Source organism: Drosophila arizonae, chromosome 3 (genome assembly GCF_054131065.1).
Source record: "Drosophila arizonae isolate 15081-1271.41 chromosome 3, UAZ_ARI_1.0, whole genome shotgun sequence".
Taxonomy (NCBI): domain Eukaryota; kingdom Metazoa; phylum Arthropoda; class Insecta; order Diptera; family Drosophilidae; genus Drosophila; species Drosophila arizonae.
Genome location: NC_142923.1, coordinates 17,867,705 through 17,882,581, shown reverse-complemented (window position 1 = coordinate 17,882,581; position 14,877 = coordinate 17,867,705). Strand labels below are relative to the sequence as shown.

General features: G+C 35.4%; 2 protein-coding genes across 10 annotated transcripts in view; both read right to left on the bottom strand.

Moving 5' to 3' along the window:
• Nucleotides 1-681: 681 nt before the first annotated feature.
• Nucleotides 682-14,877, bottom strand: part of stai (stathmin) — a 96,539-nt gene continuing 82,343 nt past the window's right edge. For 5 of the 8 annotated variants that reach the window (XM_018001773.2, XM_089464436.1, XM_089464438.1 and 2 more), the window contains 5 exons: nt 3,240-3,409; nt 2,985-3,170; nt 2,782-2,928; nt 1,728-1,883; nt 682-1,494 (listed from right to left, as the gene is read on the bottom strand). In XM_018001773.2, the coding sequence (XP_017857262.1) occupies nt 1,408-1,494; nt 1,728-1,883; nt 2,782-2,928; nt 2,985-3,170; nt 3,240-3,409 (746 nt within the window). In that variant the 3' untranslated portion in view covers nt 682-1,407. Of the gene's footprint in view, nt 1,495-1,727; nt 1,884-2,781; nt 2,929-2,984; nt 3,171-3,239; nt 3,410-7,619; nt 8,247-14,877 lie in introns of those variants that run through there. The other 3 variants (XM_018001770.2, XM_018001771.2, XM_089464439.1) reach the window with 3 other exon arrangements.
• Nucleotides 8,969-14,874, bottom strand: LOC108609959 (uncharacterized). Of its 2 annotated transcripts, XM_089464420.1 has the most exons (3): nt 11,643-14,873; nt 11,462-11,574; nt 8,969-11,190 (listed from the first exon to the last, which is right to left on the bottom strand). In XM_089464420.1, exon 3 carries the CDS (start codon nt 11,186-11,188, stop codon nt 9,206-9,208), a length of 1,983 nt encoding a protein of 660 aa, XP_089320546.1. In that variant the 5' UTR covers nt 11,189-11,190; nt 11,462-11,574; nt 11,643-14,873; the 3' UTR covers nt 8,969-9,205. The 2 variants fall into 2 exon arrangements, with proteins under 2 accessions (XP_089320546.1, XP_089320545.1); XM_089464419.1 differs by having other exon boundaries at nt 8,969-11,248; nt 11,462-14,874.

Below are 14,877 nucleotides of genomic sequence, written 5' to 3'. Positions count from 1 at the left end.
TTCAGAGTGTCGCTTTGTGTGGTCTGTGCGTGTTCTTTGTTTGTTTATGTTTATTGTAGCTGATTTATAGTAGTTATAGACACATAACAATTTAAGCTAATTGTTTTAGTTTTTATTTGTTTGCAAATAAATTTAAAACTTGTCAAGAAATTAAATGTCATTCAAATACATTTGAATTTCCCACATTTTCAATTTCCCAACTTGAAAAAATTTCCCAACCCAATAAATTTGCATTTTTAAACCATTTCTTCTTGTTTTTGTTCTAAATATAACTTGACGTTAGACAAAATATGCATTTGATTTTTTTTTGTTTTTTTTTATATATATATTTTAGTTACTATATAGATTTATTTATATATAGATTTATTTATATATATATATTTGTTTTTTCTTTTTTTTAATGCCTAAAATTTGTTTTGTGTGTCAAATGAAACGAAAAAGTTTGTTTTTTGTTTTACTTTGTAGTGTTTTTTTTTTATTTATATTTAAGCATTTCTTATGTATTTTTCTGTTTGACATTATATATAGATAGAAAATGCAAACTTATATCAAAATAAAAAATGTATAATAATGGTGTAGAGTTTTTTTTCGCTTTTTTTTTAACTCCTATAATTGTTAATAATTAAGAATTAATATTAAATTATATCATATATACTTTTTTTTTGTTTTGCATTTTGTTTGTTAAGCAAAAGCATATGAGAAAACGACAGGCAAATCGTATGGCATTTTCTATTGTTTGAATTTTTCTTGTTATTTTTCAAGAAAATGCTCTGCAAATTAGTCGGAAAATACACTTGATATTTTATATTATATATGTATATATATTCACTATAAGCATGGCATTTAATTTGAATTACATTTTATTTTATTTGTATCAAAACTAAATATCAAACTTGAAAACAATTTAAAATCAATTAAAATTTTAAATAGAAATCACGAATTTCAATTATGTTTAGTATTTTGACAATATTTTAAGTATATGATTTTGTTTATGTTTCTTTCTTATTGTAAGTGTATTTTGTTTATGATTTTTCTTGTTGTAAATTTGCTTTATTAAATGTGTTTCTTTTTTTATTCATTTGCAGCTTGCAATTTTCTTTTCTTTTGTTGTGTAGTGTAAAGTTGAGAGTGTTGTTGTTGTTGTAGTTCGTCTTATGTTATTTTGCCTGCGCTGCCTTTTGCTCAGCGAAAAATGTAATTTTTGTTAGAAATTTTAGTTTCATTTTATAATACTTGAAATTTTTTTTCGAAGCAAGTTTCTGTTTTGCTTGCTAAAATGTATGTATGTGTGTTATGTATGTGTGTGTTGAGTGTTGGGGACGCTCTTTCTCTCTCTCGCTCTCATGTTTGCCCCAGGCCAAGCCAGAGCAAGTTTTCTTTTAAAGCAGCCTTTGCCCACGCGCCGCCCTAACCCGACGAGGCAATGGGACTCTGTTGTCCTTCCATATCCTGGGTCTGAGCCTTGTTCTGACGCACGACCTCAGCGCGACGTTCCTGCAACAGACATGCGAAAGAAGAAGATGAATTAAGCTAATTCTAAACAAATTACAGGGTATCTGAATGTGTGAGCAACTGCTACAAATGAACGGCAGGCAAACAATACAAACGTATCAAAGCAACTCTATATACTTATATAGAGTTATAAATATATATATATAAATATATGTATTCATATGTATATGTGTAGTGTAATATTGGATGATGTGCGGGCTGTTGGGGAGACCTACAAGTTTCTGAGCTTTCTCAATTTTTTTGAGCAACTCCTTTTCGCGATTCTGCTCGGCGGTGTATAATTTGTTTTCGATAATGCGCGCTTTCTCCTCGAGCTTTTGATTTTCCAATTGATTATTCTGCGTTTTGATTTCAGCAATTTTGATTGTGTTCTTAAATGAGAGAGAGAGAGAAAGAGATCCAAAAATAAATCAAGAAAAATAAATATCAAAAACTATATCGATGGATGGAAACCCAAAATGTTCACAAAAACACTTTTACTACGCACAGACGACATTTAAGGCTTTCATTTTTTTTTTTTAGATACAGAAAGCGTTAGTAAAAATTAGATTACAAAAATAATTAACTAATTTTAAAATAAAGAGAATTTTTTTCAGTTAATTAAAAAGCAAAAAAAAATTATAAATTAACTAAAATTACATAATAAGTTTTTTTAATGTACAGCAAATGTTATTGAAAATGTAAATGAAATACCAAATAGCGTTAACAAATGATTTGTAAGGACTTTGATCCAATGTTGTTTCGCAATACACAGTACCCGACAAACATTTAAATATGTATATAGATATATAATATATTTTAACCATTTGGGATTTTTTCCGTTAGAGTATTTTCTTTTCGAGTTGAATAATAGTTCTCTATTTAAAAATTACATAACATTAAAAATATTTAATATGAAAATTTGTTATTTGTTATGTAAAAAAAAAAAAAAAAAATTTAATTAATTAAAAAATTGTTTGATAGGAAACCAAAATTATAAAATTAATCTACAATAAAAAATATATATTATATATTATATGCATATTATATTATATGTATAAATATATATTAATCTATAAATAAAATAAATAAAAATGCTCTATGGATTAAGAATATAAACTGAATATGAAATTCTTTTGATTTATTTTGGGTTAGTCCATATCGAATCATTTATAAACGAGTCAAAGCGATATAAGCAATAGAAAATAATTAAAGAACAAAAACCAAGCTAAGCCAAATCAGGCAAATCTATACATTCACATGCTATATATAGGTAATAAAGCAACTTACGTGCTCCTTGAGACGATTCAACATCTTCTTGATGTTCTCATCGCGCAAAGCCTGAGCTGTCTTCAACTTCTCCTCAATGGCCTTCTGCTCATTGGCCTTTTGCTGCTCCAAAGTCTCGCGCGTCTTCTCAATCTCCTGGGCATGAATCTATACAGAGGACAAGTCTATTATAATATATTTTCTTTATACCATATTCAGGTCACCTTTAGTTTCTCCTTCATGTCGCTGATAATGGCCTCGCGCTTCTCCACGTGAGTCTCCATTTTGGTCTCCAGCTGCTCCTTGGTCTGAGTGATGAACTCGTTGGTGATCTCATCCTTTTTGCGTGTAGCTTCCTCCACCTTGGCCAGCTTAATGGAGATCTCGGCCATCTTGCGTGCCTCCAAGGACTGCATAATATTGAAATTATTCAAATAGACGATTTATTCCACTCTCTCTCTCTCGCTCTCTCTACTCACAATGCGACGCTCCTCGGCTGCCTTTAGCTTCTGCTCGATCTCCTCGACGCTGACATTCTTGCCCGGTGTAACGGGTCGCTTGGGCACGGCCACATTGGGTGCTGGCTCGGCCAGGATGACCTCATAGCTAAGGCCGCCGCGCGACTTCTCCTGGCAGCGTATCTCAGTGGCTGCAAGAAACAGAAACCGGGATTCCCCACACTTTAGTGAGTAATTCAATATTTGTGCATTTTGCGAAGGGCACAAAAAAGAGGGCGCATTCGCCATTACACTATATACTATCAATACTATATATTATATACTATATAGTTTAGGGTAATTTGTAAAAGTCACCCTCAAGCTGCACTCTATATGACGTCAGGATTTTTTTTTTTTTTTTTGGCAAACTGTTGCTTGGGGTTGCTGCACAGCATTTAATGGGAATTCAATAATTAATTATTAAATATAAATTTTATACTCCTTAAATTAATTATATTTAGTTGCCTTAATATTAAAGAATGTATGTATATATAATGTGTACAAAAATATTAAAATAAATTATTTCGATTTCTTTTATATACATACATATATAGAAAGCCATTTTCAAGTCAAGAAAAGTTTAATGTCAAGTCACATAGCAAGAGATTTCTCCAAATGGCTCATTAATATATAAATACAGTAAAATCAGTATATATAGGCAAACGTTCAGGTGTCAATATCCTAGCATAGAGAGCACTTGTTAAGAATCTAGTCCTTACAATGACTGGAACTAGGCCAGATTTCTGTATAGAATTTTAGAAAATAAAGTCAATTCAATTACCATAATCCAGTTTTATTTATGTACAACGATTACAAATATATAAAGCATATATTTCAATAAAATATAAATCTATTTAGCTTCTCAAGAAACGAATGCAAAGAACATATATCGAAATGCTATATCCGATACTTTAAGCCAAAGGCCTTCTTTCAGCACTCGGCTTGGCTTGGCCCTAGCGCCAGCAGCTGAAAGAGCCTTAAAAATGTGGCAATACATTAACTTTTGCCACTTCGCATCTTTTGGCCTTGTGCCCGCAGCTGTTGCGGCTTTTAGTTGCGGCGTTTGTTTCAGGCGCAGCTTTGATTAATGTGCAACACGATCCACTGTTGCATTCGCCATTTATCATGTATATATATACAAATATATATATATATACAAATATATATATATATATGACGGGCACGAAAGCCGCCCAAAGTCAACAGAATAAGAGAATGAAAAAACATTTTGCGCACAATTATGATAATAAATGCAGCGGAAAAGCATTTCACAGCTGTGCATTAAGCGGGGAAATGCCACAGCCGTTTTTGAAAATCTCGCTGCTCAAATTACACAAGGCGAAAATATACGTATATGGATTTGATAATAAATTCCAGAACATCAGAAAAAGAAATGAATATAACAAAAAATGATATACGAATTATATTCTACATAACATGTCCTTGACTTTTTCTTTAGATAAATTAATATTAATTACATAAATTAAAATTAATATTAATTTGTTTATTACAAAATTCAATTATCCGAATTGTACTATCGATCGATTTGATAAGCTTATTTCCGCAAATAATCTGAATAACATCAACCCCACTGTAGTAGAAAAAAAATTATGCAGCCCCAAAAAAAATTTTGGCAAACATCTGCGATAAGAATACAAAGCGATAAGCAAAGAAATTGCAAAACTAAGCATAAAAACAAACCGAAATTTGGGAGACCGAAATAGAGGGAGAGACAGAGCAGAAAAAACAACCCCAACAACAACTTGAACATTGCAATCGCACCACCCAACCAACTGTCTAATGCCCGTCCATGCTGACCCAATATGCATTTATACATAAATAGTCATTCATCACCCATGGCTGACACTTTCAAATATTGATAATTCGGATTAGAGGATTCTTATCAGACCTCACTTAGTTAACTTTACTTGTAATACTATCGAAGATATAGTTTAAATAGTTTTATCTCATTTCATTGCGAAATTTTCGCAGTAAGGCACTTGCTAAGTTTATAAATGTGCTTAGATTTAAGTCACTTTTAATAATATTTTAACTCTAACGTCTAATATATAATAATTATAAATAAATAAATAACCTTTTTTTATACTTTAATGTAAAATAATTTCTATCCCATTCTTTAAAAATTTCGAATATTTCCAATGTCATTCCATCTAATAGAGAATATAAAGAATATTATATAAATTTTCAAAAAAATAAATTGATCATCAGCTTAAAATTATTAATATATATTTTATATTATATTACCCAAAAGTATTGCCAAAGACAATATTTTGGACAAACTTAATATAGCGTGGAGGTGAGCTAATGTAAATGAGTATATATTGAGCCAGACACAATTCCAACAAAACCAATATACCCCACTTCCATATGCACGAAACTAGAAACAAACAAATAAGCAAATTGAAGTCATATCAAATGAAGTGGAAAATTTGTTATCAAAACAGAACTGGGGTATTCAGGAGAAGAGAATACACATATACAAGAGGAGAGAGGAGAGCGTCCACCCAAGCCGATTTGGTTGAGGTGTTGAACAAATTGTCTCATCTGTCCAACTGTGGCGGACACATGATTTGCCATTATTGAAGAGCAAGTGTCAATCACAACAGGTTTCTGTTTCTGTTTCAGTTTCCATTTCGATTTCGATTTCGATTTCAGTTTACATTAAGAGCAAGAAAAGAGGTCAAAGTGCGTGATAGGTGCGTGTGAGAGGTGAGCAAATAGATGGGGTTGCGAAGCACTCATAGTTCAAGCTGTTGGAACGATTTGCATTTGAATTGCAAATGTGAGAAACGTTTTTTAATATGAGAAAGCAGAACAGAAATGGATGGATGCCTAGACGAATAGTCAATACACTAAACGCTTGAAGGATTAGAATATAGGATTGGAGAAGGTGCACAATGTATATATGAATTATCATATTCATAACTACCTATATACCATATTCCCATCTATATGTATATAGTCTATGGTACGGTATTGTATGATATGTAGGACAGTTCCAGTACCCATATAAAATGCACATAATTATAAATGTACATAATTCCTAACTACACCACCTTGTCTTCCAAAGAATTTCAATTTGCACACTTTCCTAATATACAAAATTCTTGAAATTTTGTGTTTACTAGAAAATCAATTATGAATTGTAATATGAATACCAATAGGTATTTTTCCCTATTATCATATTGCTATATTCACATATTCGTGAGCTGTCAGAGCTGTGGTTTGCGGGTCTTCGAATTCAAGCACAGTGGATCTCAAATTGTTGCACAAGGCGACTATATGTGAGTGCTTTGTCGTAAATCGTAAATCTAGAACAAACAGGCTGCAGAGCTTTAGTTGCATATTGTCTTAGCATGAAATATTTATACACACATTCCTTGGAATGTACTTAAAATCGAGCAACTATTTATTTCACCTGCCGTGGAATCTATATTTTTATAGAAGACTGCTGATATATGAACTTGTTCAAAGAAGAAATTCATATCTAGAGTTTTCTACATCTAGAATTAAATATTATATGATATATTCTAAAATGCAGAAAATGCGTAGTGGAGAAAGGGAAGTAAAATAATAAAGGAAATAATATATGTATAATACAAAATATATACTATATATAAATATAAAAAAGTCTACTTTCAATAAAATGCAGATATTTATTTTATACAAATATTATATATTTTATATAAATTAAACTTTGCATAAAAATAAAACTTCGCTAGGAAAACTTCAAACGGAACGGTCGGACGAGAAATTAGAGACTTCGCTTCAATCTCTGAAATAAAATTAATTTCTATTAACAAAATACTTTTTTTCAGAAAGACTAGTTCTATAGAGAGACTAATATAAATTAATTAATGAAAAGAATAAATAAATTGTAAATTAAATCTGCATAAAAATTCCATCCATCTTATCTTTATATATATAAAAAAAAATTTGATATTCCCTTAAATCTTCATATCCATAAATATGGTTTAGATTTAAAAAATTAGTAAAATTTGTTTCTATGCACATCTTTTCAGATGGACGATAAACCTATGCAGACTCTTTGTTCTACTTTCAAAAGTGGTCCATAAGCCGTGCTGAAATCGCATTACCCTGCGCTCGCCCAGCAACAAGCAACAAGCCATCGACCATTTGGTCAGCTGTGTTGTGTTGTGGCCCAGCAATTTGCTAAAGTGGCTTTTGCGGCGCGCTCCATTAGGCTCCACTCTGGCACACTAGCGCCCCCTCCCTCCTATCTCACACTCATAGCGAGAGCGCAGCAATTAGGGTAAGAGCGAGGCAGCTGAATCAGGAGCTGACACTGGCTGCCCCCCGCTAGCCCTGCCGCATACTCACATTTCTTCTGCTCATTCATTTGCTCCAAAATGTCCAGCAGCTTGGGCGCATCGCAGTGTCCGCTATGCTTCTCGACCACGTGCAGCTGCAGCTCCTCGGCCGTGAAGCCCAGCTCATCGCAGAAGGCGCACTTGTAGCTCTGCGGAGCCTCGCCATTGACCATCTCCTCGCCGAGGAAATAGAGCTCAAAGAAATCGCGATTATAGATAGCTTTCATGGGATGATAGTACTTGTGCTTCTCGCTGGGCACATTCTTGCCCTCGTCATAGCAGTCGCCGCAGTAGGTCACCGAGTCGCCACAAACGATGCACTCGTAGCGCCTGCCCAGGTTGCCCTTAGCCGGGCAGCTCAGGCACTTGGCAACGTGCATCTTGGTGGCATCAGTCAGAGACGACATCGCGATAGTCAATTACCGTCAATATAAAAGGCAATTGGTACAAAATTATGGAAAATGAACGCAGAAGGCCGACAGCTGTTGCCTTCCCAAATGTATTTACACTTTTTTTCTCGTCTTTTGTTTAGTTTTGATATATAAAAACTTTTTTTGTTTTTTTGTTTATAATTTTACGTTTGCGCTCTTCAAGCTGTACGAATAAAGTGAAGCTTGAGCATTTGCTTCGTGTCAGAAAGGAGACGTTACGTTCACACTTTCGGCGCTGCCAACTTGATTTATGAAGTGGAGAAAACGGAAGTAGAAGAGGGGGCAACACTTCACAGATAGCTGTGGAAAAACTTTAGCGCATATGGAAATGAAACACAATTCCGAAGCGATCAGAAACTGAAATGGATTTGAGAAATATCAACAAAAGGTCTGTGGATCAGGGAAGAATCAAAAAGAAAATCTATAATACGGAATTAATTCATATCTACCATACCATTTGAGATATAATCCGGTAAAGGAATGGAAAAATGACGCTAATTACTTAGTTCTTAAGACAAAATAATTTAAAAGTTGCCAGATATGTAAGAAAGCAACAATAAGAAAATCAAGTTCTATTAAAAAATGTTTAGAAATTATTCATTTTATGATTTATTCTAATTCACAATGTTATGCAATAATTAAAAATAAATAAATATAAATAAATTATCATCCATAGTATATTTAATTAAGTAGAGCCTTGTAAGCTTTGAATAGGTTCTCATATTCCAACCCATATTCCATATATTCTCATATTCCAACTTTTTGCCCTGGAGATTGAAATAAGAAATCGGAACAGATGCCATCACTAAGCAAATTATCAATTTGCAACTATTCAATAACAAGTTCAATAATTCCGATAACACAATCTAAAAATCGTTAGTTTTTCCAGGAATTCTATTTATGCGCAAGTTTTGTCAAGTTTTGTTAGAAACCAAATAATTAGTATTTTTTTTTTTTTTTTTTTGGCCAATAGCTTTATTGAATGCAAAAAGTTGCAGCATATTTTGTATATAAATAATAAATTGCAATTTGTATATATATTTTTCTTGCATTTTTCTGCTCCATTTTTCGTATTATTTTCTTTCCATAAACTCTTTCATACGCGCTATTAACCGCTCATTATATGGATACTCCTCCCATTGTCAATTTCTATTCGAAAATTCCCTTAGTAACCGTAAACCTGATCAATTTCATTGACCAGCATGGCTATAGTTGAATCGGATGTCTCCGAGCCCGAGTTATCATCGTAATCTTCCTCCTCCTCATCCTCAACATCACCTTCCCCTTCAGCTTCGCCCTCGCCATCGACATCATCCACTTCGATAACCACGTCGTCGTCCTCGACCTGAGGATTATTGTGCTCATTGATGATATTGACAGTCACAACATTGCTCTCGACATTCGGTTGAGCCACCTCCTGGTCCACACCGCTAGCCGCATCATCCTCTTCGTCGCGCTCATCGGTGTCGGGATCCATGTCCGAGTCGATGCCGACTGGATCGTGTGTTGCCTGCAAGATCATGTCCGGCACAGCGACTACCTTCGAGTTCTGCTCCTGCTTCTTAATGGCGAAGTCAGCTAGCCACTTTTTATACAGATCGAGATTCTTATAGAAGCGATCCATGTTGCAAACTGGCGCAGCGACGTCGCTGCCCGCCTCCTCTAGAGTCTCCTTTGTGGCCTCGGCCGGGGCAGTACTTGTTAGTGGTGCTTTGGTCACGATGGGAGCTGCCAATGGCATTGTAACTGGCTCCAGTTGCTCGTCGGCCAGCATGGAGCACAGCAGAGCTTCAGTGAAGTGCATACGATATGCTTCTGGTGGCAGACTGTGCTGCGACTGCGACTGCGACTCCTCCATGTCTAGAAACTTGGTGCATAGAAATTTATTCAAATCGCCACTCTCATTGCTGGCCTTCTCCTTGCTCTTTTCCTTGCTCTTATTCTTGTCCTTGTCTTTGTTCTTGTCCCGCCCATCACTGATTCCGGATACATCGCGCAGGATGTCCGCATAGGTGGTCATGAGCCTCTCGGCCCGATGCTGCTGCTGATCCATCAGACTCGACGAGTGCGCCCAGTACGAGACCCAATCATCCCCGCCCGTGCGCCTGGGCATCTGCGAGCTCACCTTGGGAAAGAGCGTGCCCAGGCGCATGGTTGCCGGCAAGTTGCGCAAGCGAGTCACTTTCGGACTACGCATGGTGCGAGCATCCAAAACGATGCCATCCGAGCGTGCCGAAGCAGGAGGCTGCGACACCGACGGCTGTTGCTGCAGTTGCTGCTGCAGCTGCTGATGCAGTTGTTGGTGCTGCTGCTGCTGCAGCAACTGCAGATGAGATCCGTGGTCCTGAGGCGATCGCACTGCAACATTCAGACAATGATTGGTCGTATAGTAACGAGGAGTGTTATTGTTGCTAAAGCTCAGCTCCTCGAGCACGTTCAATGCCTGCTGCTCCAAGAGAGCGGCGCGTCGAGCCTGGGTCATGCGTACAGCCTCACGGAAACTGACCGCTGAATCGATGACGTTGCGCTGTGCGGCAACAGGCAGCATTGGGCGCTGCGCGGGGGCGATTGCCCGCTGCCGTAGATAGCCCGTTGTCGGGGTAGTAGCCGCACGCGAAATCGAACCCGAATTCGAGCCAGAGCCAGAGCCTGATCCCGAACCAGACCCAGCACCAGAACCAAATCCAGAAGCCGAACCATTTGCCGAAACACTTCCGCCATTCGCAGTCAAACGCACCGTGGCGGCTGCTGCATCCGCCGTATATCTGGTATACAGTATGCTGAAATATTCATCGAAATCACTGTGGCCGCGATGCACGTCCGACAGATGCTTGTAGAGCTGCAAGGTCGTAAATCCAAGCTGATTGCACAGCGCACACTTGTAGCTCTGCGGCACATTCGTCTCCGAGTAGGCCTCGCCCCCAAAGTAGAGCTCGTACTCGGCGCGTGTATAATGCACCTCCAAGGGATGGAAATACTTGTGCTCCGGCAACTGGGGCAACTGGCCCGAATCGTAGCAGTTGCCACAGAGCTGATAGCCAATGCACATCCAGCAGGCATAGCGACGTCCGACAAAGGCAGCTGCCTGGCACTTGGAGCAAACGTAGCCGAAATGACGTTCCGGCGGCTGGACAGACGTTGGAACCATGGCTTAAAGGTAAACAATTGCGATTAGGCTACGAGACGTGATCTCTAACTGAAAAGCTAGCTGCAATTGAAGTTGTATATATCAAATGTAGACATACATATATACAATATTTATATATATATGAATATACATGTATATAAATTTACTTCTTTCGATTCGAAGAAGTTCTTTGTATATATTCACACTCCAATTGCATAAATAAATTTCTGTCTGTTCTCATAGAAATTCGTGTGCTTGCTTTTTCATTAATTCATTGTTTTTCCTTTAACTTACTTTCGTTTTGCACTTTGAGTTTTTGAATAAAATGAATTAAATTTTCAGTTTTCGCTTCTTTTCTTCAACTGCTCTCAACTTTTTTTCACTTTGACAATTTAGCTTGCAGCTCGCTAAAAAAAAAAGTAAATGACATGAGCAGTTAGCTCGTTGCCTTTCACACACAAATACGTTCACACACACACGCAGCTTGCGTTCCACACGTTCCACAATCGCCTTTCGCAGCGCTGCCAACTTCGTTCGTTTCTCTGCTTCGTCGTGTGTGTCGCTATAATATTGGTCTTTTATTTAAAATAATTATTTGTCTTCTTTTTGAAATTTTTATTTTCTTTTATTTATTTTTTTTGAGGTGATCTCGAGTCTATGAAAAACTTGAAAATAATGTGCTCTATTATTCATTTGGATTACCAAATTGTTTTTGACGCAAAGCCTGCTGAGCAAAATCGAATTAATCGTGTATCGATAGATCAGTCAATCGAAAATTGAGTAAGCTCAAAAATTTCCCAATGCAAAATGAGCTCTTGCACAATAACAATCAAATGGAGTTGATAAGGCTATAATATAATAATAATATAATTATATGTGCCATTGGGTCATAATGGTAGTAAGATTTCTGTTTTTCCTCTGAAGTTACGTTTTTGAAATACAAAAAATATTCACAAAAATTATATTTCATATTTTATAATAGTAAGACATATTTAAGTAATATACAAATAAATATATTTTAAGAAAAGTTTCAATATTTATTATTATTGGGTGAGATAGTGTATACCCGAACAGTATAAAAAATGAGTTGCTAATATCAAGAAAATGAATTATTAAATGATCATTATATAATTTGATGATTGAATGAGTTTTAGTTATTAGTAATAATGACCGGGAGGAGTTCTTTGCCAGCTGGAGCCTCAGTTGAATGTAATGAGAGATATGTGGGACAGTTATGCTATTTGTAATACCAACAGTTTATGTGATAGATGGGCGGCACTTTTGTATACGCACGTTCGCTCGAATTTGAAACCAAATCTTGTTAAGTGAAGGCGTATAATTTCATGTCTAAGAATCTATTCTATGCACATATGCATACGCAGTTTCTTCGTCAAGTATAAGTGGTTAAACCGTTTATCAATACTTTTTTCACTGACTGTCTGTTTACATATGCAAAGAAATTCCCTGGAGAGAGGTGCTTAAGGAAAAGCTGAATTGCTGCTTATTATTGAAAACTTTATGAATAGTTACATACATAGCTAAAATTTGGAATTTCATCTTCTATTATTTAAGATATGGATATAAATAGAGAAACTCTATAAACTTCTGTAAAGAATATTTCAGAAATTAAATAATAATTATGAAATATGTGCACCTTATTTAAGAACTGGTTTTATATTTTGTCAAACAGATAAAAACTTTCTTTTTTTCTTGTCTCCCTCTCTCTCTCCGTGTTTTTTATTTCATTTATTAACACCTGCACACACTTTTATATTTAGTTTCGCAATAAAAACCAATAAATTTTGTTTTTCCACAGGTAATAAATTAACTTTTTACTAAGCCCAAAAAATGAGTTTTGTATGAATTTAATGTCTGTGGCCTCAGGGACTTTTGTGTAGGCACATGTGGATCGCCAGTCATGCGATTATGTGCCAACAGAGTTGGCCTTTAGGGGCGCAAAAAAAAAAAAAAACAAGGAAAACTACAAACTCTCATTAACATAATAAGCATCATTATAGAAATTTAAAGCAGCGTAAAATGCAGCTCTCCACATTGAGGCAGCCGGTTGACCTCAATGAAAATAATTTCGCCTTTTTCTCTCGAGAGTTTTGCCAACTTGCATTTCACACATACAAATGTATTTTTACACATGTGTGTGCATGTTGAAAAAGAGCTGTTGACATTTCACGCTTTTAATTAAAAATTGTGCAGGTAAAGAAAGGTGTACAAGAACAACAAACAAACAAACAAACAACAATTTGTGCTAAATGCAGCTTAGAAAATGTTCCATAAATTTGCAAAATGTTTTTAATTGAAATCATTTGGCGCTGTTGATGACATGATTTACCTTAATTAAATATGCCCACACACGGACATATATGTACATATATTTATAAATATATGTGTATATACATTTGACCTCAGGCCGTCAACTGTTTACCAAAAAATCTGCTTATGACAGCCAAACCAATTTGTCAGACTTCAGCTAAATGGGCCATGTGGAGTTTGGCTTGCTCTAAAGAGCCAACGCTCTCAGCCTTTGCCAACAAATAAATAAAAGGATACAGCACACACACAAACATACACACAAATTAAGCCATGCTCAGAAATTCTTCATTACAATAAGCAAAAAAAAAAAAAAGAAGACGAAGAAAAAAGCTTAGCCCTTTTTACCAAGCCAAAAGCAGATTTAGAGAATTTCCAGTTAAATTTATAACTAAAGAGTATTTTATTATTTAAGTCCCAATATTATGTTTTATAGTAAAATGTTTAACAAAACTTTCAGTAAATTGAAATTGAATTTATAATTTCCTTTACTTTTGTTTAGCTATATCTATATATCATCTTTTCATGTTATATCTATGCTAACTACCTCACATTTTTCGGCCAATTACACATTTCTCTGCTCTTCCATTGTAAATGCCCCAACATAGAGCCAATTAGCTTAAAAGCAACATAAATTTGGCTCAAAGCTATAAAACAATTGCCAAATGCAAAAATTCCAGAAAACTTTTAAAATAAATATCAATTTAATTTTGAAATAAAAAAAAACTCATTTTTAAGTACTTTTTAACATCAGTGCAAAGTGCTGCACTGCACGAAAATGAGTTTTTCCATAAAATAAATTACAAAATTAAAATGAAAGCAAAGAAGAAAAAAAGACGATTTTTCATTGTCAGCAAAAAATCTTGTGCATATTGCAATAATTATTCCTTAGCGAAAAGTTGCCAAAGGCTGCACAGACGAAGGAGAACTAAGTGTGAAAAATACATATATGCATGTAAATACACATATAAACATATATACACACATATATATGTATATACAAAATATTCCCGAGTGTCTGCTTAATATTCATAAAAGCATTTTAATTTGCATTTAATTTCATTATTTTGTGCCACTGTGTTCAGCTGCCTTCGCTAGTGTGCGGGTGGCGTGGAAGGCGTGGCAGCAGCAGAAGCAGCAGCAACTGGGGCGTGGCACTGCCTACCTACCCATATGCATTGCCAATTATCAAATAATTTGCACGACTTTCAGCTCGCTACAAATTGAATTAAAAACCATTTTGGGGACTGTCCAGGGTTGCCAACAACCACCAAGATGCAGGCAGGCAACCCTGCTTGAAAGTGACAAATTTTGCACAATTAAGTATTAATAGGCTTACAATACATATATATGTATGCATATATATCAATTTATATTTAAATTTG

Coding starts and splice junctions, on each gene's coding strand:
- LOC108609959 (XM_089464419.1), bottom strand. CDS start 11,188: ATGGTTCCAACGTCTGTCCAGCCGCCGGAACGTCATTTCGGCTACGTT.